The sequence below is a fragment of the Phaenicophaeus curvirostris genome, chromosome Z (assembly GCF_032191515.1).
Source record: "Phaenicophaeus curvirostris isolate KB17595 chromosome Z, BPBGC_Pcur_1.0, whole genome shotgun sequence".
NCBI classification, from domain to species: Eukaryota; Metazoa; Chordata; class Aves; order Cuculiformes; family Cuculidae; genus Phaenicophaeus; species Phaenicophaeus curvirostris.
Genome location: NC_091431.1, coordinates 23,505,921 through 23,533,882, shown reverse-complemented (window position 1 = coordinate 23,533,882; position 27,962 = coordinate 23,505,921). Strand labels below are relative to the sequence as shown.

The 27,962-nt window shown below is 46.0% G+C and overlaps 1 protein-coding gene across 1 annotated transcript; it reads left to right on the top strand.

The window, feature by feature from the left end:
* Positions 1-373: 373 nt before the first annotated feature.
* On the top strand, positions 374-26,518 carry SLC49A3 (solute carrier family 49 member 3). Its single transcript, XM_069879814.1, has 10 exons — positions 374-489; positions 9,735-9,893; positions 10,817-11,036; positions 18,550-18,626; positions 18,735-18,872; positions 19,439-19,555; positions 20,867-21,019; positions 22,817-22,974; positions 23,564-23,676; positions 25,082-26,518. The coding sequence occupies exons 1-10, from the start codon at positions 379-381 to the stop codon at positions 25,234-25,236; spliced, it is 1,401 nt and encodes a 466-aa protein (XP_069735915.1). The 5' UTR covers positions 374-378; the 3' UTR covers positions 25,237-26,518.
* The last annotated feature ends 1,444 nt before the right edge of the window (positions 26,519-27,962 follow it).

Sequence of the window (27,962 nt, the reverse complement as noted above, 5' to 3'; positions counted from 1 at the left end):
CAGAAAGCGATCACCTTCCGTAAGGATTCTCCCTTCCGCGGCTACCAGCAGCCCCAGACACCGAAGCTGGCTCTGCCACTGCCCCGAGGCAGAAGTTAACTAAGCCGAGCTGTCAGCGGGCACCCGTGACGCTGCTGCTGTCGTTTCAGTGACGCGCGGGGAAGGAGAATCACTTTGCCCGTGCCGGCTCCAGGGCACCAGGCAGCGCGCTCAGGGCAGAGCAGGCTCGGCTCGGCTCGGCTCGGCTGGGCTCGGCTCGGGGCGGCTCGGCTGGGCTCGGCTGGGCTCGGCTCGGCTCGGCTCGGCTCGGCTCGGCTGGGCTGGGCTCGGCTCGGGGCGGCTCGGCTCGGGGCGGCCCCGGGGCGGGGCGGCGGCGCGATGGAGGCTACGAGGCTGCTGGGGAGCGGCGATGCGCCCCGGTACAGGACCTACCGGCGGCGGTGGGTCGTGCTGGCCGCCGTGTGCCTGCTCAACTGCTCCAACGCCATGGTGAGTGCGGCCCGGCACCTAGCCCCGTCCCCGCGGGAGGAGGAGGCGGCAGGGAGCGGGCAGGGGGAACGCTCTTCTCCCCTGCCTGCGTGCGCTGGGGCTGTCCAGAGGGGATGGGGTGGCAGAGCCAAGCCCACCTCCTGCGTCCCCCTAGAGCTACCCTCGGAGCTGTCTCAGACCCACCCCTCATCCCGGGAGCGCCGGGACTCGCACGGCGCCGGAGAAACCTCAGCCTGGCCGCGCGTTAGGGGACCGAACAGGCGACTTTCCCTTTGGAACTTCGTTTCTCGGGTCATGGCTTCGCTCCGCTCGCCCCCTTTCCTGGCCGGTGGGTCAGGCACACGGGAGGGCGGTGGAGGGGGAAGGGCAGGATGGGGCGGGAGTGTGCGTGACCCAGCAGGGAACAGCAGGAAGTACCGCAGCGCCAGGCCGGGCTGGGATGGAGAGGGACGCGGTCGGGAGCGCAGTCTTGGCTGGCGGGGAGGAACAGAAAGTAAACAGTGTCTGTCAGGGACACATCGCAACCCTAAGGATAGGACAGAACTGTTGGAACTCCTCGGGCAGAGGAGCGGGAGTTAGCTCTACCTTATTGCTGGCCAATGGCATCTTGGCTTGGATCAGAAACGGCGTGACCAGCAGGTCCAGGGAGGTTATTCTCCCTCTGTACTCGGCACTGGTGAGACCGCTCCTCGAATCCTGTGTTCAGTTCTGGGCCCCTCACCACAAGAAGGATGTTGAGGCTCTGGAGTGAATCCAGAGAAGAGCAACGAAGCTGGTGAAGGGGCTGGAGAGCAGGTCTTACGAGGAACGACTGAGAGAGCTGGGGTTGTTCAGCCTGGAGAAGAGGAAGCTGAGGGGAGACCTTATTTCTTTCTACAACTAACCTGAAAGGAGGTTGTGGAGAGGAGGGAGCTGGCCTCTTCTCCCAGGTGACAGGACAAAAGGGAATGGCCTCAAGCTCCACCAGGGGAGGTTCAGACTGGATATTAGGAAAAATTTTTCAGAGAAAGGGTCATTGGGCACTGGAACAGGCTGCCCAGTGAGGTGGTTGAGTCACCTTCTGTGGAGGTGTTTAAGGGATGGGTGGATGAGGTGCTGAGCTGCATGGTTTAGTGTTTGATATGAATGGTTAGACTCAATGATCCAGTGGGTCTTTTCCAACCTGGTGCTTCTATGATTCTATGGCAGCAGCTTTAACTGGTCAGAAAAAGAAGCAAGTGGGTTTCTGTTGTGCATACAGGACAGTACAGGAGGGATTATGCACTGAACATATCGGTATGTGAGCTTCTTATTGCCTACAGGTACTTTGTTTGGAAAGACCTGGAAAAAAGGGTTATACCAGATCACACCCCACCTGAGGAACTAATTAAAACTAGGTTCAGTAATTATTGAGTTAAACATATAAAATTTCGCCTTACCAAGTCCTAGTACGTGAGATGGAATCCCAAATTTTTGCTGACTGAATCATTACAGACATCACTGATAATTATCAGACTGATGTAGAATTATTCATGTGCTTGAGGTGCTTGAGGATTACCGTGCTGTAAATGTCTGGCAGCCCAGGCACTGCAGCCTGCATGCATTTAAATGCTGAGAAGGAAGAGTAGTTATTCCATGATGCAACAGTGCTGGAGTAGGGAAGTGGAAAGTGGGGAAGCCCTGGATGCACCTTCCCCAGGAAAAATCTGTGTGTCCTTTAAGAGTGTAAAACAAGTGTCCTGCAGAAAAAAAACAACATGAGGCTCTGCTGCTTGCTTGCAATTAAATTGAAACATCAAACATTATGCAGCAAGAAAAAAATCACCCTGCTAGAAGTGGACAGTGTCTGCATGGGTAAGGGCATTTGTACAAAACTTTTCCAGAATGCCTTGTCAGACTTTGACTTTGCTGGAACCTTAACGGTGTAACTGAAGGCTTACTTAGAAAGGTAGTTTCAATGCATCTGCAAGTATTGCTATGTCATGCGTCATGTTGCTCAAAATTTTGTAGCCTTTGAAGTTTGTACTGTTGTCTCTCTGCTTGGACCCTTCCTAACTTCCTGACTACACACAGTATTATTTTCCCATAGTGTGAATTTAAGCCAGACTTCTCCACTTCAAAACTGGGTGCTTAATAAATACCCAAGGGTGGAAATACTTTTTCTAAACCACTGCAAAGGCCTGGAATAGCAAATGTGCTGACATATAAAGTGATAACCCAGCATTTCCTGTTGCTAATGTTTCTCCCAAAATGCTCCTGTTAAAAATCACATTAAATTGGAGGGAGTGGTTGCTGTTTAAAAGTTCCGAGTGGAAAGATTAATTTACGACTTTTGTGGTATGCAAATTGCCTTGCAAGTTAAGATGTGTCCTCAGTTCCCCTGCAGAAGTTGCATGCAGCACTTTGTTTCTATGTATTCCTGTGCCAGGCTGTTTGCAAAATGTATATGATAGGGACACATGACTTTTGAATTGTCTGACTTGGAAAGCAGAGATCACCTTCCAGGATGATGCCTTGTATTCCCCGCCTTTACCCATGCATATGTGCAGTTTGCTATTAGTGGCCTTCCGTGTCATTCAGAGTGGCAGACAGGAAACCATCCTGAGAAGGAGGGACAGCCAATGTGAGGAAGACAAGGTAGTAGCAACTTAACTGCAGGAAAGCACACTTGATCATGCAGCGAGGGCAGGTGGAGAAAAGAGGGTTTACTTTTCGATCTGTTTTATGACTGTGATTGAGCAAAGCCAGGCTAGACTATGTGGTGATGAAAGGGTCACCGTTCTCTGCTTACTCCTGCTTCTCACCATAACATGAAACATGTTGTTTAATGAGAGCACAGTGGGGTAAATATGATATAAGGGAAGCTTTTATACCAATGATAAATAGCCCCTTACTTGAAACTCTATTATTGATCTGAGTTTAAAAGCCTCTGTCTCTCCCTGCTGTACGGAGTGGGTACTACCTTACCCGGGATTGGCTCTCATTTCCTAAGTACAACTATTTAGGAAATTCTTAGCTGACAATGTAGCGCAAGAAACCCTTACATTATCTCAATAAGGCCATAAGTAGGCATCGGTGTAAATCACTTGCTGCCTGAAGTCCTAGGCATAGAAGCTGTTCTGACCACAGCTAAGCTTAGGGGACCGCTCCCTAGGTGTCTCTTGCAGCTCTCCTGGTGAGGGGTGACAAAACTATGCCAGCAGTTCCTCTCTGGATTTGTTTTGTCAAACTGATGCTGTGGTTTTGAGTGTCTGGTGTTTTTAATCTGAAGACTTAATGTTTCATGCTATCTTGACAGCCGCTGTAGCAGTAAACTCCTGAGGCAAATACCTCCTTTTTAATTGCTTCCTTCCCACGAAGCTGAACAGGTGGGAATGTGGTGTTTCACAGGAGCTGCTTTTTTCTTAACACTGGGGTCAGAGAAACACACAGAAGAATGAAACCATGAGCGTTCCCAGCCCTGTTCTGTGCTTGTCAGCATGAGCAAGCTGGAGGGGGGTGTTGGGGCTTGGAGCTGTGTCACGCTTGACTGAGTGGTTCCTGACTCACTAGCCTGGAGGACTTCCACCACTGCTTAGTGTACTTAAGAGAGGAAGGAGAGCTGCACAAGTGGAGATTGGCATGCTCCAGGGCAGGGTGTGCATACTCCCCACTCACACCTGTCTGCTCCAGTAGTGCCCTTGTAGATACTCATGCACTCACAACTGCTGCTCCCTGCTTGTTTTGTCCTGGTAGTCCTCCTGAGAGATGTAAAGTTAAAAGTGACATCTAGGCAGGGATCTGACCTTTCTGAAGATCGTGTCCTTACTTCCTAGGCTGCTGTGTCAGTGTGGCTGCCTTCAGCTGAGGCTAGGGGCTGTTTGCTTCCAAGCCATGTGGCCCTTTTGATATTGAAGATGAGGAATCTGGTGTGAGAGCTTCATAGGCTGGTCCCAGAGGAGGAGGAGGCAGCCTACATGTCTCAGAAAGACAGCCTACTTTACCTTCAAAGCTGTATCTGGGTGTATGAGAGAGAGCATGCTGGGACTGGAAGAGCTGCTGCAGGCAGCGCCTGCCTGAGGGCTGGTGAGCTGTGCCTGTACCTGTTACAAAGCAGAAGATTCCCTTTCATGTAAGTTGTCCCCCTTGGCTTTCCCTTTTTAAGCTGTGTATAAAAGATACTGCAAGGGCTTTGTTATGCTCTGCACAGCTATACAGCATGCCAGACGGTGAAGAGCACTCCACATGGCAGCCTTTGTGAGCTGATACCACCATTGACATGGCAAAATGGCTGGCTTTCCACCCTGCCTGATGGCGTGTGCTTGCCATTCTGCAAATGACTTTGCTTTTCACTTTTAGAACCTTAATATGTTGGTGATGAGGGTAGACATTGGTTAACAGCTTGCCTTTCATGAAAAATAACATTTTTGGTACTACTTTTGACAGGGCTATGCCTGATTCTATATGGGATGCATCAATAAGTCATTAGTGCTCTTTGAGCTCTGAAAATCCCGTGGCTGTCTTTGTGCTGCCTTCTACAGCACACACCTATCGCTTTTCAAAGCACAGAGTCTGTATGGAATCCTGGCTTCAGCCACCACCTTGCTACCAGTGCAGACAGAGAACTGGTGGCTTGCAGCCCACCAGTAACCTCCTGCAAAAGTGGGAGGGGGGGGCAGGCAAATGTTGGGCCCTCTTGGGATGGGTTAAGCGAACCTGGGTTCTGCAGGTGAACAGACAGTCTGTGTGTGAGTGGAAACAGTAGAAGCAATAGGGCAGAGGAACTAAACCTGGAGAAGGCTGAGGTAGAAAAAGAATGAGAGCAGGAGGAAAACTAGAGGGTCTTAGAGGAAGGGGGCTGTATCCATTTCTGAGAATCAGTTATGTGTTTACAATGGTGTGAGAATGAACAACAAAGAAGCTTAGAAACACGGGCAGGATGAAAACAACTGTTCTTGGTTACAGGAGTGCCCAAGCAGGCCTGCAGTTGATGAGGAAGGGAGCAGGCAGTCTCTGGGAAGTGCAGGTGAAGTGAAAACAGAATGTCAGCTAGCAGAAAATTAAAGCAAAGTGAGGGAGAGCTGGAAGTGGATCCAGTACGCCTCCAACATCAGCACCAGTCAGATGGTTTGTTTCAGTGCACTTGCTTTCCCTGGTGGTCTTACGTGCTTCTTTGTTAACGGAAGTGTAGAAGGGGCTTTCCTGTAATGAAGGATGTAAATAGACTCTCAGTGGAAAACATTTCTGTACTTTTCTTCTACTGATGGAGCATGGCTACCCAATCAGAGCAGTGGGAGCTGCAGCTGTACTCCAGTGTAAGCCAGAACAGGCTCATGAGTCTTCAGTGGTCATTTGGTCCTCTTCACCAGTTGGTGTGATCACTGTGTAATGCACAAAATTTTATAGTGAATTGTGTGCTGAGGTGTGACTGCTTTCTCACGTTTTCGTGCTGTTTCAACATTCTACTAGATACATACCTGAGTGGAGGGATGTCCATCCAAAATGCTGAAGGGTCAAATACTATGGTCTACAACATGAGTGACAATGGCCAATGATATTGGTTTATACTATGGCAGGAGCTGTCATTGAGAACAAATAATGCTAAATCAGTGAGGTAATACCGGGGGAGTGAGTTTTGCCAAGTATTAGGGGTTTGAGTTCGCACATTGTGGTTGCTTGGTGTTCAAAGGTAAGTGACTGGTTTTGAGTGACTCTGCACGGGCTCCTGTGTTAAATACTTGACCTAACTATGCCATAGCCCAGAGAGTGGGCTCCTGCTGACCTCCAGTGTCATCCACTCCAACTCGCTAAGCAGCCTGGCTGTGCTGGGCTGTGGGGGACGCACAAGGTAGTTGTTGAGTGGTCAGGGTGTGGTAGTCTGGGTACTTTGAAGCCTCAAAGACAAGACATTCCTGATCTGTGGGATGCCAAGCTGGGAATTTTCTCGAAGTTTGCTGAAAGATGTTGGTTAATTGTAGCCCTGAGGGGGCTCAGGAGGAACATAAGCTATAGTGGGTGATGGGAAATTGTTTGTCACCATTGCAAGTCAGGAAAAGATGCTGACAAGGGGCTGGACTCTCTCAGTTGTGCTGTTGTGACATCCATTGAGCTGCCTTCAGAGGAGTGCATGTGAAGATGTGATGTAGCAATGCAGTACTTAACACAGACTCCCCTTGATGTTTTCTGCATCTCACATTGAGGCTGTAGGTTTGTCTGGCTACACAGGCAATAGAGCTCAATGCAGCTTAACTAGACCTTAAGTGCATATTTGCACAAAGCAAGGCTTGTGCAGGGACTGAACAAGTGTGTCCTGCAAGGACAGAACTGTCTGTGTGTTTCTCCTTCCTTTATCTGTCCTAGGAAAAAACGATATTTGGAGGCTGGTACCCTGTAACTCTGCCCAGCCTTCCTCCTGCGTCTGTCACCATGATTTACCGTGGGGGAGCTTTGCTACTGGTTTTGGCGTACCAAAGCTGAAATAAGACAATGGCCCTTGAGGAGTGAAGGAGAGAGGACACCCTCTCAGTCTGTATTCTGCATCTTTAGAAGTTACAGGGCCTTAGACATCACCAGGAAAGAATTGCATCATCCGCACCCTCTTCTGCCTCAGGAGGTGTGTATCAGGGTAGTCCCTGCGTAAGAACTATACTTGGCAGTGCAGAATCTCAGAAACAAGGTGTTGAAAAAGGTAAGATGAGGACTTCAGCTCCCAGCAGAAGAGCTTGCTAATTACTGTGGATGAAGTCATTGTAGCTGGGAAAACCAAAAGCAAAAGGTGGAATTACTCACTTAGCATGGCAATTTCCCTGTGTTGGCAAAACCCAACAGTGCCATCTCTTTGTTGCAGCTGCTTAGACCACAGCTACAACTTGAACTCCATTGTTGAATTCTTAATTTCTCTGTTAAAGCAGCACATATTAAACAACCTCTGCTTGAATGAAGGCAGAAACATGTTTTTTTCTTTCCAGACCCATAAAGAAACCCAGTTCCTATTTTGAAGTGCAAACTCAGACTTGGACAGCCCGCAACTTCCCACCTTCTGTGCACTCCCACACATATGTTTGAACTAGAACTCTTGCTCAGGATAGAAGTACAGAGCAGCCCAAATGCTTGGTTTTCAGCAAGGAATGCTTTCACTAAGTCTAATGGAAAATATGCCAGAGTGCTTGCTCCCAGCTTGCTTAGATGTATACAGCCATTGAACACAAAATGGTGTGCTCTGGCTTGTGGGATGTTCTCCTAATGATGTCATGCATCAATGAGCATCTTATGTGGAGTAATAGGGGAGCAAAAATGTGCCCGAGGCTGGCTTACAAAATATATTATCTCTTTAATTACACTGTTTCCTGGTACAGTGCTTCATCACCACCACCCCCACCAGGCAGTGAGGAACTGAGAATTACTGTTGCTGGAAATACACACCTGGGTTTTGTTTAGCAGTGGTTTTGCATCCCATAATCAAACTAGTGCTCATGCCTTAGTGATACTTGTAACATTTAAACAGTTACATTAGCATTAAGCACTTAAATTCCCATGCCAGTCTGATGACGATCAGTTCTGGAAAACCAAAGGTGAGTGAAATTTCTTCTTGAGACCAGCTGGTAACATCATTCTATTATAATGTATTGTTTCAAAGAATTTTTAAAAAGGTCTTTTTATTCAAAGTCTGTTGCAAGTCTCCTGATGATCTGAAACAGTGTCCTTGTCTAACAAGTAGACTTTCTTTCAGTACCCAGCGTCTTCATTCACCTGGTTGCAGAAGCTGAGTAAACAGCAAGTTCCCCCCCTACCAGACCTTAGAATGATCCCACATGGGTGTGTCTGAGCCAAACATGATGATGTGAGCTTCGTGTTGAAAGCAGGAGAACTGGCATGTCAGCTCCTTTCAGAGAAGAGGAAAGGGCTGATGCTGGAGAGTCCTTGATAGCACACTGATAACACACTCAGAACTCGGTTACTGCTGTTTAATCATTGTGTCCCTACTAGGAGAAAAGCATAGCTAAACATTGATTTGCATGTAGATACTCTCACACAGTGACACTAACAAAGAAGAAATCTCTCTTCTTGCTTCCATTTAATGTGGTAGTTTTTATGGTCTCTAGTCAATGTAAGAAGAAAATACAAACACTGGATAAAGCAAGTTGGAGAGTGTAGGGACACACCTTCCTCAGAGGTTACCCAAGCCCTCTTTCAGTCACATGTTAAGCTGTGGCTGATGCTGCCTGCAGGCTGTGAAGAGGAAGCTTGTGATGACAGAGATGGGTACCCAGAAGGAGGCAGTGGCTGGAGTTCTCCTGTAGAAAGTTATAGCAGAAGTTTTTGTTCACATTTCTGCAAACTTTATCACCTTGAGTATTTAGCAGCTGGGAGATCATCTCCTGAAAGTGGCATAGCTTACATCCACATTATTGAAACCTGTTTGCAGATAAGGCCAGTCTTTTTGAAAAGCACCAGAGAGGGCATTTTCTCAAAGAATCCACAGCAACATCCTTAATTTTGGGGTAGTATCCTAATTTCTTTCTTGTGGGCATGATCTCAGGACCTAATCTGAGGATCAAGTCAGGCCTTGCTATTCCCAGAAGAAACAAGAAGCAGACAGCAACCTTATGAAACCAATGCCTAAAACAAGGTTTAGGGAAATATTTTCAGATATGGCACTGGAAGGGAAAGACGGACAGTTATTAAAGTACTTCCTGTGTTGCCCTGCTACATGTTCTGATTATTGAATAATATACATTTCTATGTCCTTTTCTAATCTTTGAGTGTGTGTAGGACAGCATGAAATAACATCTGTCTTGGCTGACATGTAACAAAGTTGTTTTTACAAGGCCACATCCAGGGCTTACTGACGCAACCATAAATCTATAAATATCAGGGTGAGTTTAAGAGGCTTTTAGTTGCAGAGAGGTGATGGCAGCCTCTGTTTTGTTTATGCTAACAAAGAAGGATTAGGTAACTAAGTACATCAGGGCCAACATGTTGAACCAGGGGACAGAAAAAGTTACTGTCCTCTGCTTTTGCCAACTCCCAGGAGCAGGACTGGGAGATTGGATTAGTGGGGTGCTCTAGGCCAAGATAATGGTGGTATCAGTGGTAAAACAGTCCCAGTATGAGTAACTGCAGATACTGGATGTTTGAATTTTTATTACCAGCCTTTACATCCTAATTTCAAGGAGAGACAAAGATAGGAAGACCTCCATAACTCAGTTAGACAGTTTAGGGGTATGCTCAATTTTTGTTCAGGTGGAGGTGTTCATGCTTACTCATCTTTTCTCTCTGCTCTGCAGCTGTGGCTGACGTTTGCTCCTGTGGCTGATAAGACAGCTTCCTACTTCCATATTTCCCTGGAGATGGTCAATTGGCTCTCAATAGTGTACCTCCTCATCTCGATTCCATTTGGTCTGGTGGCAACATGGATTCTTGACAGCGTGGGGCTCAGATGTGCTGTGAGTTGAACTGTTCTGTTTCCCTGACGGCATTTCACCTGTAGATAGCTGTAGCTGCACAAAGCACTGATATGCATACTGTGCCTTACCAAATGGTGCAGCAGATGAGCATATTGAAAGCTCTGTCCTAGTTCAGTAATAGTTGTCACTCTAAGTTGAGGTGCACTGGGAAAAGTCAGAAAATGTTGCATCCCTGCTTGCCTTTTCCTGCTTCATCTTTTTTTGTCTTAGCTGTCTGACAGGGTCAGATACTGTGAGCTGACTCTATGAGGAGTTTGCTGTACTTGGGTAGGTTTGCTATGGAAGAGTGTTAGCACAGCTCTTTTGTTTGCAAAACCAGTTTAAGGAGCATCAGGGAAGGGTGAAAGCAAGGGACCCCTGTCAACTCAGTCCCTGGCCTATGCTAAGCCAGCTTGGGATCTCTACACTGTCTTCCCAGAACCAAGAGTGTTTGTTGTGGAATATAGCACTGAGACACTAGTGTGATAGTGGTATAGAAAAGTATTTGCAGCATTTGTATGCCAGATAACTAATTGCCATGTTCCATGGATTGTCACAGCCAAATATGGATGATGGTGCAAGCTTGGAAATAGAGTGGAATTAGTGAAATTCAGATTTCTCATCAAATCCATGGCAATGTCTGCTGTCTTGCATAAGCTACGTTGTGGTGTAGTCCTTATGTGGGGCTAGTACAACCACCTTGCTCCCTGAGGAGATGGTTAACTTACTCACTGTTGAACCAAGAGCATTTTGCGGTGGCCCAAGGGGGTGGGGGTGGTCTGCAGGAGACTTTCTTTGCAATGATTACTAACACCCAGTGTCTCTGGTACTGCATGTGAGACCCTGATCGTGCTACTCTGTTGCATTAAGTTCTGCCCTCCAAGCTTCAACACACAACCTCTGGCTGTTTCTGCTTGCTGCAGGTGATCCTGAGCGCGTGGCTGAACATGACTGGTAGCATCGTCCGGGTGTTCAGCGTCCTGAAGTTCCTGAGCTCAGGTTCCCAGAGTTACTGGTACCTCTTTACTGGGCAATGTCTTTGTGCATTGGCACAGCCTCTTATCATCTTTTCACCAACAAAACTGGCAGCACTATGGTTCCCAGACCACCAGAGAGCTACAGCAAATATGATGGCATCAATGTGTAAGTGTATGCTGCAAAGTAACTTTGCTGCCTCCCAGAAACTGATAGCACTTGTTTGCCTTTCAGAAGCAGCAGGCAGAGGTAACTCTCTGGGCTACTGCCAATTGACCCTGAAGATACTGCCTCACACAGGAGTCTCACAGCCATGTGCAATAAACCAGTGCCTTCTAGGTCCTCCAAGATAGGCAGGCAAAAAGTGGGTCTTGGCCATATCCAGGTGCAAAGGTCAAAGTAAGCTGTCCAGTCTCCCAACTTTCTTCTTGCCTGTCATGATGAGGTGATCACCTTTGCCTAAATGTCATGGAGGCTGGGGTAGTCCTCAATGTTATTGTATCTAAAGTCTCTAGTGGCCTTAATTCTGCAGCTTGTTAGAAAGATGTCCAAACTGCGGGTGATGCAGTGTTGTCACAGTTGCCAGATTCTGTAACCAGATAGAGGTGAGACTGCTGCAGTGATTTTGTCCATCAGTTTGTCCAGTAGCAAGGCTGAGCATATATTGCAGAGTTGTATGTATGCACACAAAGAGAAATTATACGTAGCTGGCCACACAGACACATTGAGGATGCTGAATACAGCAGAACTACCCATGCAGAAACCACATCTGCCTTGCAAAGTGCCTGGAAGCTGGGAAACTGGAAGGAAGGCATCAGATATGCTTGTTTTAATCTTATTCCTCTCTTAATTTTTATGGGCCCTTCTAGAGACAGGTCACTGCACTTGATAGACCTGTTTCCTCCCTCCATGTGACATTTTCCCTAGCAGTCAGAAGTCTCTTCCTACTTTCTATGAGGACTTAAGAGGTGCCCCAGAAACTGGGAAGGCTCACTGGTTCCAGCTGGGAAATCTCATGGTACCTACATGTGTGGGGGAGCCCCACCTGCTCTTCCTTTGAAACAACCAATGTCCGCCTTCCCTCCTCACTGCCTTGGGGAATGGGGAATGGGTAGGCATGGGGGAAAAGGAAGTGTAAGAGTCCCCCTATCTGGCTTTCCCACTGCTGCTGCAAACCTAGAGCATGGGCACTGCTGTTTAGCAAGAGTAGTTTTGTGTTGTCAGAATAAATACATTCTTTTTGCATTGCCTTCCCCAAATAGGGTGGACCTGATGGTTCACCTTGTTTCCCAGGGCTGATAGAACTTTGTGTTCCCTGTTGGAGAAGGGGCTGTGTTGTCAGTGTGGTGTAATACAAATACTACCAGGAACCACTGGGGCCTCAGTTGTTTACTGCCCTGAAGGACCCCAGTTTGTAGACAGCTTCCTCTTTTTTAAGTAAGAGGGTATCCAGAACAGCCAAAGAACATTTCTTTTACTTAGTGCGCTTAGTCCTTACATGGCAGATGGATCTTACTATGGGAAAGAATATAACTGAAGAGCAAGGAACAGCAGAAAACCAAGACTTGATGCTGTTCAGTATGTGGCATGTTAAGATGTCGGTGTCTGGACTGAATGGACTGTGATGATTACTGGCTGTAACACCTGCATATTGCTGTGTAGAGGGCTTCCATTATTAATGTTTTGTTAGACCCATTACCATCTGCTGTACAAAATCAGGATTTCATTTCAAGAAAGTTTAAATATTGCCTTGAAAGAGCATCTGCCACAGCCGCAGTCTGTGATTCACTCCAGTGATGAATTACCTCATTGGCAAATGCCTACAAGTTAACTCTCATCTGGATGCTCCTTATGCCCCAGTCTGGTTGCACTTGTTTGTCAGGTACTTATGGACAGTCACCTCTTTTTCCCTTTGTCTAGAGAGGCTGAATGGCTCCAACCCAGTCACATGTTTCCATTTGCCTTTTCCCATGTACCTCCATATCCACCCATTGCTCACATCATCTTTTTTCTCTCACTTGCTCCAATTTATCAATACCCATTTCCTTTGTTAATGCCAGGGCAGCACTCAGCACTGCAGTACTGTTGGTATCACAGAAACTGGCCCTAGTCTCTTGTTGGTAGCCCCACAGCTCCTGTTGTTGTCTCTCTGTAGATTTCCCTGTGCCTGTGTGGAGGACCTACACCCAGAATCCTGCTGAGCAGCTGCAATCCATATCACTCAGCTGTGTTCCTGAATATACATCATATCTTGGTCCTCCCCATCACCTGTAGAGACTTACTTAGAGAAGTAGTGCAGTGCCAGTGCCAAGAACTGAAACCCTGTTAAGACCATGAGAAAGTCTCTTGTGTCGAGAGAAGAAAATCTGAGTCTGCTGAAGTGGCCTCTGCATCATCTGTAGGATTCTTCATTTACTGTAGTCTGTCAACATGTCATCTTCTGCACTCTGCAGGGTTTTAGCACATCACCATCTACTGTCCAAAAAATAGATAGCCCGATTGCAGAGTATTGCAAGCTAATCCACCAGGACTCCTGAACTGTAATATACAGCTGAGCAACTCCAGTGATGTCCTTTATGTTCTTAGCGTAGGCCTGCAGTGGGATCTGGACAAATTTGAGAGCTGGGCAATCAACAGCTGCATGAAGTTTAACAAGGGCAAATGTTGGATTGTGCACCTGTGACATGGCAACCCAGGATATACCTATGGACTGGGGAGTGAGAGGCTGGAGAACAGCTCTGTGGAAAGGGATCTGGGGGTTCAGGTTGAGAGCAAGTTGAACATGAGCCAGCAGTGCCCTGGCAGCCAAGAGGGCCAACTGTGTCCTGGAGTACATCAAGCACAGCATTGTTTGCTGATCAAGGGAGGTGATTGTCCTCTCTACTCCACACTGGTGCAGCCCCACCTTGAGTACTCTGTGCAGTTTTGGGTGCCAGAGTATAAAAAGAATATAAAGCTCTGGAGAGTGTCCAGGGGAGGGCTACAAAGGTGGTGAAGAATTTAGAGGGGAAGCTGTATGAGGAGTGGCTAAAGTCACTTTGTCTGTTCAGCCTGGAGAAGAGGAATCTGAGGGGAGACTTCATCACAGTTGTCACGTTAAACAGGTGAAATTCTCACAGGTGGCTAAGGAGACCCTCTCATTGAGTCACAAGGTCAGTGGTTTACAACTAAAGGGTTATGTGTACGTGCTTATACATGTTTTTGCCACAAGTCAGAATCCAGTTACTTAAGAGTCTTCTTAGAGACTGGTATACACAAGGTTAATATGTGTGGTTTGCAGCCCAAACTGGGCAGCTGTTTGCAGCAACGCCTGTCAGAGAGAAATTCAGGATTGTCTTGAGAAATTCACTTGCTGTGTTAGTGGTTGAACACTTATAACCAGTTAACAATTAGCATAAGTGTGTGTATATATATATATATATGTTACAAGTAACATGAAAAACTCAAATTAGTAGTTATTTTCCTAGGGAAACATCTGACAGAGTCAGAGGTGCACAATTCTTACGAAGACATTTCTACTTGGTAGAGGAACAGAGGTCTAGGCCTCCATCAGGTGAGGTGGTCATTTTTTATTTCCCCAAAGAAAAGGTTCTAAGTTATCAATTTTATACCTGTTGAAAACTTTCTGTTGCCTCTTGCTGAGGTGGGACTAAGTCAATTAATACACATTGACTGGTCCTTGGCAAAGCCACCTGTGTTATCAGAAGCTGGGACTCAGCAGTTCACCATGATTTCAAGGCTGGGAGCTCAGTGTGTGCTTTTGGGGGCATTTTTGCTCTTGACTGAAGCAACGCCAAGCTGTGAGGTCTCTGTCTCACCTCAGGTGTCTCTCAGTTGATATGAATGTGAGACCACTACCCAATCTACCTGTTTTACTAGGTGCAGTTGTCCATTGCTGGTTGCTTCCTCTTGCCAACTGCTCTGTTTTGCAAAACCAAGCTCTTTGCCATCCAGAGGGACTAGCAAGTCTCTTACACTACAACAATTTACTGCTTCTTCACAAGGGGAGGAGGAACAGCCTCTGATCCCTTCTCTCTGGCAACCAGCATTAGGACCTGAGGCAATGGCAGGAAGATGTGCCGGGGAGGTTTAGCTTGGATATTGGGAAAAGGTTCTTCACCCAGAGAGTAGTAGAGCACTGGAACAGGCTACCCAGGGAAGCAGTCATGGTGCTAAGCCTGTTGATATTCAAGAAGCATTTGGACAACACCCTCAGACACATGGTTTGAATGCTGGGGTTGTCCTGTGCAGGGCCAGGAGTTGGACTTGATGATCCTTCTGTGTCCCCTCTAACTCCAAACATCCTATGAATTACTCAGATAGTCTCAGTCTTTTCAAAATTAGCTCAATGCTTACGCATTTCCACCTCTCACCTGTACCTTCTGGAACTGCTTCAGCATGCTGACAGTTCATGGAAACACCCGACAGTAGTTTTCACAGAGTCCCGTATAATGCCCAGATGCATTTTAGCCCAATGGAGAAGCTTTAATCCATCTCCTTGGAAACTGTTGTTTAATTGTGTCCATTACTTAGAAGCAGGTGACATTTCACCAGGATCACAAGCTAGTAGTTCCCCAAATACAGAGCATGAATGTTACAGCCGTTGTGTGCTACAGCACTATTAATGGTGCCTTAGCAAAATCACAGAACAGACGAGGTTGGAAGGCACCTTTTGGGATTGTCTTGTCCAACCCCTTACTCAAGCAGGGTTGGCTAAAGCAGGCTGCCTAGGGCTGAGTCTTGTCAGGTTTTGCCTGTCATCGAGGATAGAGATGTTGCAACTTGTCTAAGCAACTTGTTTCAGGGTTCAACCACCATCACAGTAAAAAAGTTTATATTTGTACAGAGTTTCCTGTGTTGCAGTTTGTGCCCATTGCATTTCATCCTGCCACTGGGCACCACAGAGAAAAGCTTGGTTCCCTCTTCCTTACAATCTCTATCAAGGTTCTTTTGTCCAGACCAAACACAGAATCCTAAAATCACTAGGTTGGAAAAGACCTCTCAGGTCACAGAGTCCAAAACCAGTTCCAGCTTTCCCAGCCTGTTTGCATATGAGAGATGCTCTGGTCCCTTGATCATGTCTTTGGCCCTTGACTAGACTTACTCCATTAACTGTGTAACTTTCTTATACCGAAGAGCTCAACATTCCAGATGTTTCCCACTAGGACTGAGCAGAGGGAAAGGATCACTGCCTTCCACCTGCTGGCAGTGCCTTTCCTAATGCACCCCAGCATGCTTTTGGACATCTTTCTGCAAGGCTGTATTGCTGGCTCATGATCAACATGCAGTCCACCAGGACCCCATGTCCCTCTCTACAAAACTGCTTTCAAGCACCTTCTCCAGACTGGTAAGTTCCAAGTCTCTCAGTCACTGCTCACATGACAGAAGTTCCAGTCTCTAAATCATCCTCTTGGCTCATTGCTGGACCAGTAAGTCCAAATCTCCCTCATACTGGGGAGCCTAGCATTGGACACAGTACTCCAGATGTGATATAACTAGAGCTGAGTAGAGGGGAAGGATCACCTCCCACTGACAACGCTCTGCCTAATGTGGCCTAGGATGTTGGTGGTCTTTATCGTGAGGTCGTGTTGCTAGCTTATGGTCAAGTTAGTGTCCACCAGGTCCGTCTCTAGCGAGCTGTCTTCCAGCGGGTCAGCCTCAGTGTGTACTGGTGGATGGGGTTATTCCTCCCCAGGAGTGAGACTTTACATTTCCTCTTGTTATTCCCCTCTTTGAGGTTACTCTGAATGTCAGCATAGCCATCTCTTCTATTAACCACTCCTCCCAGTGTCACATCATCTGTAAACTGGCTGCAGGTGGACTCTGCCCTGATGTCTACTATTTTTAATAAGGTAGAACTGTATGGGCTTCAGTATCAACCCCTGGGATGCAGCAGTCGTGCTGCAGACCTCCAGCTGGACTTCACGCCAGTCATGATAACTCTCTGGATCCAGCTGTTTAGCTGATTTCAACTGATCTCATTGTCCACTTACCTAGCAAGTACTTCATCAGCTTGTCTGTGAGGATATTATGGGAGATTGTGTCAGCAGCCTTAGTAAAGCTGAGATAAAAAACCATCTACTGTTCCCTCCTCATCCACCCAGCTATCTCACTGTACAAAGCTAGCATGTTGGTTAAGCATTTCTTCTTTGCTGACTACTCCTGTTCACCTTGTTGTCATTCTTGTGCCTGGAAGTGGTGTCCAGGATTAGTTGTTATGACCTTCCCAAAGGTCAAAGTGAGACTGAAAGGCTGGAGTTCCCTGGGTTCTCTTTCTTGCCCTTCTTGACTTTCTTGAAGATGGGAGTTACGTTCATACTCTTCCAGTTCTCAGGAGCCTCATGGAATTGTCATGGACTTTTACAGATAACCAAGAATGGCCTTGCAATGAAAACAGCCTTCTCCCTCAGCACTCATTGGTGTCTCCCATCAGTCCCACTGGCTTGTGTATGTCTGGTCTAATAAATGTTCCCTAACCTAGTCATCCTCCACTGAGGGTGAATCTTCCTTGCTCTAGACTTAGCCTCTAGTCTCAGGGCTGAAGGCTGGTCTTACCAGTAAATGCTGAGGTGAAGAAGACACTGACTACCTTGGCTTTTTCCATGTCCTTTGTCACATAGTCTCCTGCCCCGTCCAGCAGCAGACCCACATTTTCCCTAACCTATCTTTTGCTGCTAATGTACTTTAGTAGCCATTCTTGTTGCCCTTTGCATCTCTCACTGGACTCAATTCCAGGTTGGCTTTGGCTTTCCTAACTGCGTGTCTGCACACTAGTAGAAAAATCAACTTAACTTGCTTGATTGTTTGCACAGCATTGCCTTGAAGTTCAAAAATCAACTCCTGCTATTTTGGAACTTCCCAAGCTGCATCCCAAAAGTGCTGCTTCACACACAGCTCAGCTCTAGCCCCATAAGCATGGAACCCCCTACTCCAGTGCAGACGAGTGTCCAAGATTGTCTTCTGCCATGTGATTTTCATAGATGGTAGGAGTGATCAACTTGTGTGTCAGCTTGGGCTTTACTGGGGTAATGTATTAGCTTAAAAGGTGTCATTAATGACTTGATATCACTTTAGAGTGCTGTCACAGGGCTTTCCTGCTTCCCATGCCCTTTTGTCAAAGAAGGCCATTTGCATCCTGGTGGCCACTGGGAAGAGCATTGCGAGAAGCTTAAGAGATGTTCCCTGCCCATATCTGAAGAGCTGTGTTCACTTCTAGGCTCCTCCATGCAAGAAGGACATGGACAGGTTAGTGTAAGTCCAGTTAAGAGCCACTAAGAAAATTAAGGGAACGGAGCATCTGTCATGCAAGCTGAGGCTGAGAAAGCTTGGAAAGCACCTCTATTATACTGCTGTTATATGTCAGCCTAAAATTTACTGAAGTAGTCTTGTGAGGTTGAGGACACTAACTCATAAATGAAAACCAATTTACAAGTGTCAGGGGTTGTAGTGAAATGGGTTATAGAATGAACTTCATAGCAGTGAGGCAACAGATATGGCAAAGGTAAAATCACACCGTCCGTTTCTCCAATTCCCGTCATGGTTTCTCCCTATATATGCTTTGTGCTGCCCTTACTTACAGCGCTGCTGTGCGCTGCAGGACTGGTGCTGAGTGGCAGTAGGTGTGGACACACGAATATGACTACTTTCACGAAAAAAGTATCTCTGTTTTATTTCCTTCCAGCAAATCCCTTGGGTATTCTTATAGCAAATGTGCTGTCACCTGCACTACTTCCTGAAGGAAAGCACATCCCATTGATGGTAAATGAAAACTACTTTATTCAGCTAGCTGGGCTCCAGCTGATTTATTTCTTTGGAGGCAGTTGAGCTGGAAAGGCTTGTAACATGTCTTTACTTTGTATTGTGTAGCTGGGTGTTTATGCTGCCCCAGCAGTAGCAGCCTGTGCTCTAGCAACTGTGGGGATTCATGAGAAGGTTCCTCCAATGCCTCCTTCAGCCAGTGCCACTAACTCTACTTCCCAGCCATTCGTCATGGGACTCAAAATGGTAAGTGCTGTAGCAGAAAGAGAGACCAGTGCTGGAGTGGGGGATGCAACTCTGCCAGACAGGGAGATGCTGGGCAATCTGTGGACAAAGCAGACTCTGAACTTCACCAAACCTGACATGGAAAGCCCCATGAAGAAGACCAGGATCCCTTCCTTTCCCAGGGAGGGGAAGCTACTCACAGCCAAGCTGTCAGAGTTGCTATCTGACCATTTAGCCGTTGGCTGACTGCCATCTGGGTAGCTCAAACAGCCACACCTGGGCACATCCAAGAGGACCACACAACATGAGCCTTCTGAGCAGATGTGGTAACATGTAAGAAAGGACATGGCAAAGTGAAGGTAGAATTTGGGCACTGAAGAGATCCTTCTTCTGTATGTGGTCCCCATTTTAACTTGTGCACTGGCTTGAACTGACAGGAGAGAAACAAATTCTTCTAATGATCACAGGGTTGCCCTATCAACATTTCCAGCTGAGGACTCAGAGCCACTATCCTTCAAGTCTACTGACACAACCAGGCCTTGATTCCCCCTCTGCTTGTTTAAATGTTTTGTTACTTCTTTCTCTAGCTCCTGAGAAACAAGCCATACGTCATCCTGGCAGTGTGCTTTGGAGGAGGAATTGGGATGTTCACTTGCTTTTCAGCTCTGCTAGAACAGATCCTTTGTGAAAAGGGGTATTCAAATGTGAGTATTACTCTTTTCCTCCCCATTGTCCACATCACCTATGATACAATCAAAATTATTTTCTCTGATAAGGGTCTCAGAGCAAAATGAAGACAGCTGAATATACTGCACTGTCTCATATCTTATTTGCCCACATTATCTAATATAGATTAAGCAGTATATATTAAAGTAGAGCACAGTCAATCATCTCTTAGTATAATGGATGATCTGCATCTTCATTACTGCCCATGCCCAGGCTCCCATTTGCAGGTGAAAAAACTTTAATGTTCAAAGACTTTTTAGGAAAACTTGAGTACTGCAGTTTTTCTAAGCTCCTCCAAGCACTGACTTCTATGCAGCCTTCTGTCTCCTTTTGCAGATCAGTATGTGGCTCAGGCAGGCCCTAGCGAGAAGGTGAAGGCAGGCTGATGCAAGCACCTTTTACTTTTTGCACAGTTTTACTTGAAGCAAGAGCAGCAGAGAAGTCGCAGGTACTGACAGCAGTTTCCCAATCCTGTCCACGACACTGACCAGGTGCTGCTTTCACAGTTGAGCACAATGTGTGCACAGCTGGTTCCTCCTGCTCTCTCTCTGCAAGAACATGGAGTTGCCTCCGTTCCTGCATTTCTCCTCAGGCCAGCAGTACTTCAATCCCCCTGCTTGTTTCTCCATGGAGGTCCTATTAAAGCATGTCTCCAGCTGTTACGTATGCACATCTAGATGTCTGGTCTCTGTCCAGTCCCTCTCAGCTCCCAGGTCTGATATCTGGCACAACACTCCATAGCCAGATCACATTTACACACTCCATTTGCTTTTAACTGGAAACCCTTCAAACTCTGCAGCCTTTCTTTCTGTGCATTGTAATGTCTGTGTGTGACTGATGGTCCTGGTAAGAAAAAAAACAGGAGCATGATTATAGCCAGGAGCAGATCCCAAGACAGTTAGACCTGTTACCACCAGTGTGGACAAGGGACCTGATTGCCTCTGGAGGAGCCAAAATTTAATTTAATTTAATTTTTTTTTTAAAAAAAATAATGCCAGGCAACTGCTGCTGCTGTGCACTCAGCCTCTGTTTCCAGCTGTGCAGAGACTTATCATTCATTAAGATCATGGGCGCACTGTGACCCTGCTGTCCCCACGCACTGGTGGCAGCACCTTATCCCTGTTATTTGATACTTGGAGCTCTGTGAAGGCCTCAGCTATTGCAAAGGGCAGGGAAGCTTGTCCTGCCTCAGTAAGTGACCCTCAAGCAGCAGGCAGATGGGTCAGTGACATTAAAACCTCTCTCCTAACTGCTCTATTTGCTCAGTTAATTGTTCTTCTGCTTTCCAGGAATTTGCTGGCCTGAATGGTGCACTCTTCACAGTATGTGGCTTGTTGGGTGCTTTCCTGCTAGGCTTGTATGTCGATCGGACAAAGAAGTTCATAGAATCCACCAAGATTTGTTTCTGTCTGAGTGCACTTGCCAGCATTGTGTTTGCAGTGGTGAGTTCTCCCTTGCATTGCACCATATCTGAGGGCTTAGTTCTGTTGCCATCAGATAAATCATCCACTCAAACCAAGGCCATTTAATATCCTAGTATTTATTAAGCCAGGTGTTATGCTTTGAGATTATGTTTCTGGGCTGGGAATGTTTTAAAGAGAAGCCCTTTACTGAAGACTTCAGAGTCACTGTGGAGCCTGAGAGAGACTGCTTCAGGATATAAATAAACTGGCATAGTTTAACATCCTTACTTTGGATCACCATGCTTGTTTACTGGCCCTGAGACCATTCTTTCAAAAAAACAAATGAAACTGCAAAATATCCATCTTACAAAACCGAGCAAGAATGCCTTTTTTTTTTCTGACACCTGCCTTTAACAGTGGTTGCCAGAGTGTCAGATTAGAAGGAAGGACCTACTTATGTGTCTAGTTCTGCAGTAGATCCTTGAAGAAGACAAGAAAAGGGAGATTCAGAAAATGGGGACAATTGATCCAGCTAGGAAAGGAATGCAGAACTTGAAGCCTTCACACCCATGGGGATGGAGTGCAAGTACTGGACTCAAGCATAGTCGTTGCCAATGGGAGCTATAACCCAGCATGAAGCTGAGCATGAGGCACAGGACTGCTAGCAGTGCAGAAAACCAGACTGGTGCAGGTCTCTGCTTTCCCAACAGGATATGCTATGCATTTCTCCTATGTGTTGAAAAATCCAGACTTTCCATGCATCGTGATCACACCTCCACCTAGGCCACAATGCCAGTGATGATAGCTCCACTTTGAAGAGGCAGACAAGTGGAGTCCCTTTCTCAGTGTAGGACAAGGAGCTTAAAGCAGACCTTGCATTGCCCCCTTTATTACTACGACATTTGTTGGAGGCATGCTCTGATTATAAATCAGCCTGCCTGGGCTCAGATAAAGCATACAGTAGGTAAGGGGCTGTGCTGGGAGCAATAAGAAAACCATTCTTTTCTCCCCTTTCCTCTGTCCCCTTCATCCCACACAGATAAACTCCGAGTACAAAGTGGTAAAATAAAAAATGCCCATTCAAATCTGCTTGATGCCTTGACACTTTGAACTCAGATTCCAGATCCGCAGTTTTCCTTGACTTTACCAGTTTAACTAGGCTAAGCCTGTTGCAGCCATTCTAGGACAGACAGCTTGTGTGGAAGTTTGTTATATAGTTAAGAAAGGAGGTGCCAGCACTGTGGCTGCAGAATTTATACCCTTGACTTTACTATCATGGGCTGGACAAGGCTTTGCTCTTTCCTTCAGAGAAAGGTGCAAGGACTTCGAGGCACTAAAAAATGTCAAGGGTTTGTGAATGTTTCATGTGGATTTTTGTTTGGTTTGTGGGTTGTTTTTTTTTTGTGGTAAAACCCCAATGTTACAAACAGGAATCTGACATGATAAGGAGTAGTTTTCCCTATCAATGAGCTGCAGTGACTTAGTGAATTCTCATATGTAAGACAATGCAAACACCACATCTGAAATATTAGCTTGTATTGGGAGGAAGGCGTGTGTTTCACTTGGTGCTGGAGATATGCTGAGCACACTTCTGGTAAGTTACTGACCAGGAAGTCAAACCACACCAGTGTTTTTCTAGTAATTCTGCTGATCCTCTCTCCCCTTGCTTAAGTTCGACAGACAGATTTCCATCATGTAGCCATTTGTTGAATCTAGATGGTTGGAGGTAAAAGAAAGATTTCATGAATAGGTAGGGTAAGTACAGGTTATGGGCTCAGAGACTTTCTATGCAGCAGTACTGACACTGAGGCTGTGGTTTTGCTTTTCTGCCTGCAGGCTTCTCGGTTCAGGCATCAAGCCATCATGCTGGCAGTCAGTAGCTCGCTCTTTGGTTTCTTCGGTTTTGCCATCTACCCCATTGCTATGGAGCTGGCTGTGGAGTGTTCCTATCCTGTGGGAGAGGGCACATCTACAGGCTTGATCTTTGTTGCAAGGTAAGCAGGGACATTAAATCCAACTGACGGCTCTCTTTCTCTCTCATGAGTATGTGGGATTGTTGTAAGAAAAGCCAGAAGGTAGATGAAAGTCTGTATGTCAGTACAGGGACTTCTTGGTTCTCAGTGTTCTGCTGAGGGAGATGGGGCTCATCAGTCACAGGGCAGCTGGTCATATCAGATGGGGCAGTGACAGTCTTTCCCATATCAATTTACATGCCTTGGGTTGGCACTGAACTACAGCAGGAACGACTTGGAGCCCTAAGCAGTGTTACGTGTGGCCTGGTGCAGTGTGTGTATCAAGTGGAGCTGCAGGAGCAAGAAAGTCTTTGTCAAATCACTAAGCCTCTGCTCCCTCACAGCTGTAGTTCAGCAACTGTCTGTCTCCAGACAGAGTATATAGTTCTGAAAGGCTGACCTGGATGCCCTGTGAGCCAGGGCCAGTTAACCAAGTTCCTGGACAAGAGGAAGGCAGCAGGTCCTGCTTCAGAAAGTGGTCTTGCTTTCCTCCCATTGGGGAAAATGGGATTGTCTACAGCACTGATGAATCAGGCAGGCACCGTGACTGCATGTTGGCTTCTCCCCACAGCCAGATTGAAGGTGTGATTTTAATGATTCTGCTACAAGCTCTCACCGTGCGTGTTTCTGAGGATATATCCTCCACCTGTGTCCTTGACCAGGATGGAGCCCTGGACTGGACAAGTAAGTATGACCTTGGGGAATGGTGCTGGAATCTTGGTAGCACCCCACATACCCCCTTCTCTTCTCCAAGTCTCAGTGTGAGGGCGCCTGCAAAACTGATTCCTCTTGTAGCCTAACTCTTAGCCACCTTTCCCAACCCAATGGTGCACTGCTTGCTGCTCCTGTTGAACCAGGCCTGCAAGATTGAAATGGGAATGCCTCTAAGGTGCCATGAGTGCTGACGCTGGGTCTGGGTTAAATTATCTCTTATGGCCTTGCTGCAGCTCTTCTGGGGGAACACACTGTCCTCTTTGAACAGCCTGTGCTGCTTTGCAGTGTGGGAGGCCAAGACTACAAATATATTGACCAAAATCTACTTCCCTTGCTTCTTCACACTCAGCTGCCTGGGATTGTAACATGCTGGTACAGCTTTGTTTTGACTTATTCCACATTTCCTATCCTTTCCTAGCTGGTCAGGAGAAGAGACAGCAACTCAGGTGAACAGAAGCACAAATGTGTTTTCACTTTAGGCTAAATCCTCAGCTTGATCTCTCAGATGGTTCATATATATGTAATACTGACACCAAGTCCTGGTGACACTCGGTGACACAAAGGCTGGCAAACACCTTTTAAGTATAACCTGCTTGTCTGAGCAGAAACTCTCCAGAACAAGCTCCACTAACTGGCTGAGAACAAGGCTTTATAATAACTTCCCCAATAAGAAATTTGACTGCTTCATGTCTGAAAGCCTACAACTCTCCATCTCGTCAGATCACAGCTGGTTCTCATGGTCAGGTACCCATTCCTACTCATTTTGTGATCTGATACATTCAGAGAAATCTGTAGAGAAAGGCATGTTTATTTGAGACGCTGCTGGAATGAGAATGTAATTATTTCTAGGCCTTGTTGCTTAGCCCTTTAGATGTGTAGATGTATTTTTTCTTTTTATTCAGAAAAGGCTCTTTCAAAGAATTTTCTTTGATTAAAGTCTATCCTTAGTGAAACTTCCCTACGCTTTGCTATTGGATGATATAAAAAGAAGCAGTACTCATGTGGACCCATTCTCTTATGAAGCACAGGTATTTTGCATCACTCTCCAACACACAAACGTGTACACATGCACAGAAGCACACAGTCCCGTAAACTTACTGTGTGCACTGGTGTTACGACCTCCAGCCTGTGGGGTTATGTAGGACAAGAATCCTGGAAACCTTTTATATTTCAGACACATTTCTTCTTCCTATGCCATCAATACATTAAACAAGGTTCTGCTGTTACAAAACTGGCATTGTCCTACTGTGGGCTTCATGCTATCCTCAGGTGTAGCCCTTGGCTGTGCAGTTGCTGGGAAGCAGACTTCTAGACTTCTGCACACACAGAGAGTTGTAAATTCACCATCTAAAAGTGTATCTTATCTTCTTTGCAGCTCCAGTAATGGTGCTGGCTGGCCTCTGCAGTGCTATGGCTTGTTTCTATGTTGTTTTCTTCCACACTGACTACAAACGGCTCCATGCTGAGACAAACAGTGATGATTTGGTCAAGGCAGAAGATACAGCAACAGCAGATGTTCCTGAAGCCTAACCAGGCCAAAAAGGGGATGATAAAGGCCCAGCAAGGGAAGAACTCAGACCATGACTACAAATGCTCAGCTGACACACTAGGATATCCTGGTCTCCTGGTCTTGTTGCACAACAAGCAAGGGATAAAGCAGATTCACTGGGGCATCTTTGCTGTGCTTTCCTCAGTCTTGTATTTAGTTATGAGTATGGGCTGTAAGAGAGGCTGTGCTGCCAGAAGGCTCAAAGTGGAACTGGGCAGCTGTGCAGGTAATGGGGATTTTTGTCTGACTCGATTGAAGCTGAAGAAATGTTGCAGAGGAGAGGAGCATAATATTTCAGCCACTTTTTTCATTTTCGTTTACTTGGATTGGGGATAAAGCTTTCAGAGGGGTGAAATTGGTGCCTATCACAAACCTAGTGGAAAACTTCTGTTTTCTGTGGGTTTTGCACAGCAAACCAACTCTTCTATTCTAAGGTTGGAGCTAGTTTTTCCTCTTAGCTGAAGAACCCTAGGAGCTAGAGCATCTTTCCATTGCAGCAGGGAAATGTAGATATGTGATCTGTAATACAAGTCTGTTTACAATGAGCCACTTTGCCTTCTCCTACAAACAGGGAAAGAAAAGCCCTGCCTGTAGTGCCACCTGTAAAAGAAAATATCAGTAAGTAGCAGAAGTTAAATAAAGCAACATCCCTTACCCTTCTGGTCCCCTGTCAGATGCCAAAAATATTCAGGATAAGCTTGTTTCACTTGGGCTTCTGTTGTTTCTTCACCTCTCCTGCAATTCCAGTGATCTAAGTTTTCCACAAGAAAGTGAAGCTGCTTGTGTAAGATTAGATCAGCATACAGAAGACCTCTCTCAGTGCCTGAATTCTCTTCCCCATTAGCAACTTTGTAAAACACCTAGTTGCATGAATCCTTCTAAGGAGCTTCCTAGTTCCTAGAGCTCCATCCTTGTTCTTACAATTAAGCATGTTTGTCAAAAAGAGCAGGAAGGAAGTCTGAAACTGAGGTGAAACAAGATCAGTTTGAACCTGCTGGTGGAATGACACTAGTTGTCTTTTGCAGAACTAGCTGGTCAGTTCTGTTGCCTTGGGCCTAATATAAATAAGAGGTTAACACCAAATTTACCTGCTAATTCTGAGTCCTACTGTACTGGGAAGGAAGAAGCACTTGGTACTTTATAATTTTATATATTTACAAATGCTTGTTTTTTAATAAAGGGTGGTTTAAGAAAATTTTAATCTTATCTCACTATATTAAACTTAAATAAAGGGTTTTATATATGCAAGAGTGCATCAAATCTGCTATGTATTACAAACTGACGGTCTCCATATTTGCCAGATACGCATGAAGTTGTGCTCAAGATAATGATGTGAAATACATTGTAATATACCTTGTAATATGTTTAGCTATGGCCTTACCTGATAATTTTGGGCCTTATTTAGTGAGCCTTCTCTTTACACTTTTGGCCTTTTCTGGGGTAAGATTGACACTCAGCTGCCAGTCTGAAGGGCTGGACTGGGGAAATCATTCTTTCTCGTACTGTACTGAGCTGATTCCATTAGATTTTGAGCAAAATAGCTTTATGTCACTAATGATGCTTCAGAGATTATTACTCAATATTTAAGTGACCACCTCAGCTTCCAACAAGTGCACAGCTTTGATAAAATGCCCTGCAAAACGTGGATCTACACCAGCTGCTACTGTATCTCGGAAAGTAAGAACCTTAGTATGTAGAGAGCACAAACCTTAACAAGAACCACAACTGTGTAGAGAGCACCAGACCTCTCAAGCACAGCAGCTATGCAGACACATACTCAACCTAAACCTGTGTCAGTGGCCACAAACACTATAACTATGCCAAACGCTATCAAGAGAATCAGCCACTGGATGTGAACTAGTTCTATTTAGGCCAAGTACTTGGAGGCCTACTGACTCCATACTGGTGTCAGTTGCTTCTGTGAAGAAGAAGAGGAAATAAAAACAAACCTCAGGAGGGGAGGTTGAACAGGCATTTAGCAAGGATGAGGATGATGATGAGGGTGATGAAGAAACAGGTCCTATTCCAGAGCAAAAGAAAGACCCAGGAGAGGGTCCTTAACATGTCCCAGAACAACATGTGCTACAAAATGGGAACAAAACTAGATTTCTTGGGAGGTTTTGTGGAGAAGGAACCCAGAAGGGTGACAGGAAAAATATTAACTAGATGAAACATTTATTATGGTACTTTCTGCCTGGGTATGTTTCCCTCGTGTACGATATCACAGAATCACAGAATAACCAGGTTGGAAGAGACCCACCGGATCACCGAGTCCAACCGTGATCCTACTTCAGGAGCTATGGGCATTAGTTACTGGATATAGATGATGGATAGTACTGGCCTTATTTAGTTTGCCACATCGTATTCCTTTAATAGAAGAGAGAGATTTATTCAAGTGCATTCCCTTGGAGAAATAGGGTATAACAGCATGCTTGAGGAAGAAACTTGGTAGAGACTTGGCTTAGCTTCATCCTGTCTATTTTGCCTTATCTCTGTGTTCTAAAAAACGACCCGCTCTTGTTTCTCTTCCCTCCGCCCCAGGTACTCCCCCCAACATTTCCCTGTTCCCTTTTCAAAAGCTGCTCTTTTGAGCTTAAAGGCCCCTGATCTATTTGGCATGCTTCCTTGTAAGGATAAATCTAGACAGAACCACTTTCAATCACCAAAGCTCAACTTTAACCTTATTACTTCAACAACTGGTACTACC

Bases quoted from the DNA above. Each gene is read 5' to 3' on its own strand.
- SLC49A3 (XM_069879814.1), top strand. From the start codon at position 379: ATGGAGGCTACGAGGCTGCTGGGGAGCGGCGATGCGCCCCGGTACAGG. The intron at 9,894-10,816 runs GTGAGTTGAACT...TGCTTGCTGCAG, and splicing joins GCGTGGGGCTCAGATGTGCT to GTGATCCTGAGCGCGTGGCT. The intron at 11,037-18,549 runs GTAAGTGTATGC...ATTTCCTTCCAG, and splicing joins AAATATGATGGCATCAATGT to CAAATCCCTTGGGTATTCTT.